Genomic DNA, 1,450 nt, shown 5'->3' on the forward strand with positions numbered 1-1,450 from the left:
GCCGCAGATCTGGGCGCGGAGCGGAGACACTAGCCGACAACACGCCTCAAAATGCGGAAGGGAGCACCAATCGGGGGACGACACGTGGCGCGGGGGGAGCGTCCCAGGTAATATTAGTGGGACGCTCCTGGGCACCTATATAACTCACTCCCTAACTCTCTTCCACCAGTAAAGTTTTTCAGAGAGTGACTTGCGTCATCCGAGAGAGTAAGTGACGTCATCGAGAGTGAGTTATGGCATCAATGCGACGTCGTTTTAGAATCCAAAACAAGAACATTTTTCTCACGTATGCCCAATGTTCTATTCCTAAAGAGAGATTATTAGAAAAAATTAGAGCGTTGTTCACCACCAGGGGTCCAAATTATGTGAGGGTTGCACATGAATTACATGAGGATGGGCAACCACATCTCCATGCTCTTGTCCAGTTCCCATATCGTTTTCAGACGCAGGATCAACGGTTCTTCGACGTTACACACGATCAAAATAGTTGCCATTTCCATCCGAATGTACAGGGGGCATACAACCATCAGAATGTGCTGGAATACATCTCCAAACACGGGGATTACACGGAATGGGGTGAATTCCGTGAGAGGAGCCGCTGCGCTAACCAGAATAACAAAGACAATATATACCGGGATGCACTTGCAGCCGGCACCAAGGACGAAGCACTAGCAGTGGTACGAAATGGCGACCCAAAATGTTTCTGGTTAAATTATGACAAATTGTCATCAAATTATGACCGGATTTCATTTAATCCCCCATTGCCGTATGTTCATCCATTTACAGACACGGTATGGGTCGTTCCAGCAGCAATACAGCAATGGGTTGCAGACAATATAAGAGATGAAGCCCAAAGACCGCATAGGCCCAAGAGCATTATAATTGAAGGCCCATCTAGAATTGGGAAAACATGTTGGGCCCGGTCTTTGGGACCACATAATTATTATTCAGGCCACATCGACTTGAGGGACCACAAGAACGACGCTTTCTACAACATAATTGATGATGTGGCCCCACAATATTTAAAATCACCCGAGCTAGTCTTCCACCTGCCCTCTCCCCTTCATTTTTTCCGATGTTGATAAATGTTTTAACGCCTTGACGGCTAACAACTGGATATTCATTCGATTGCGGCGGCATTACAACGGGGACACGCCGCAATACAACAAAACGGTCTATTTCCGTGCCCCTGACCATACAACCAGTTCGTGGGTCACCACTGGACCATAGAAAAACATCTTCAAACTTAGGCGTATACGCAGGATTAGGAAACCGATCCAACACAACGACAAATTCACACTGTCCATTGTCAAGTATAGCAGATGGATCAATGGCCACAGTTTGTTCCACAGCCTGAGTAGGGGCATCACGCATGTCGCTTTCGAGACCAGGCGTATCAACTGCAACTTCGGAGAGACCGCCAGTTTGACGTAAAACTACACCCTGGATG

The 1,450-nt window shown here is 47.3% G+C and overlaps 1 protein-coding gene across 1 annotated transcript; it reads left to right on the forward strand.

Moving 5' to 3' along the window:
• Positions 1–233: 233 nt before the first annotated feature.
• LOC145799960 (uncharacterized) lies at positions 234–840 on the forward strand. Its single transcript, XM_082889610.1, has 2 exons — positions 234–677; positions 787–840. Exons 1-2 carry the CDS (start codon positions 234–236, stop codon positions 838–840), a joined length of 498 nt encoding a protein of 165 aa, XP_082745736.1.
• The last annotated feature ends 610 nt before the right edge of the window (positions 841–1,450 follow it).

Source organism: Camellia sinensis, chromosome 9 (genome assembly GCF_055761805.1).
Source record: "Camellia sinensis isolate YWXY chromosome 9, ASM5576180v1, whole genome shotgun sequence".
NCBI lineage: Eukaryota > Viridiplantae > Streptophyta > Magnoliopsida > Ericales > Theaceae > Camellia > Camellia sinensis.

Coding starts and splice junctions, on each gene's coding strand:
- LOC145799960 (XM_082889610.1), top strand. CDS start 234: ATGGCATCAATGCGACGTCGTTTTAGAATCCAAAACAAGAACATTTTT. Junction 678..786: donor AGGACGAAGCACTAGCAGTG/GTACGAAATGGC, acceptor ATCCATTTACAG/ACACGGTATGGGTCGTTCCA.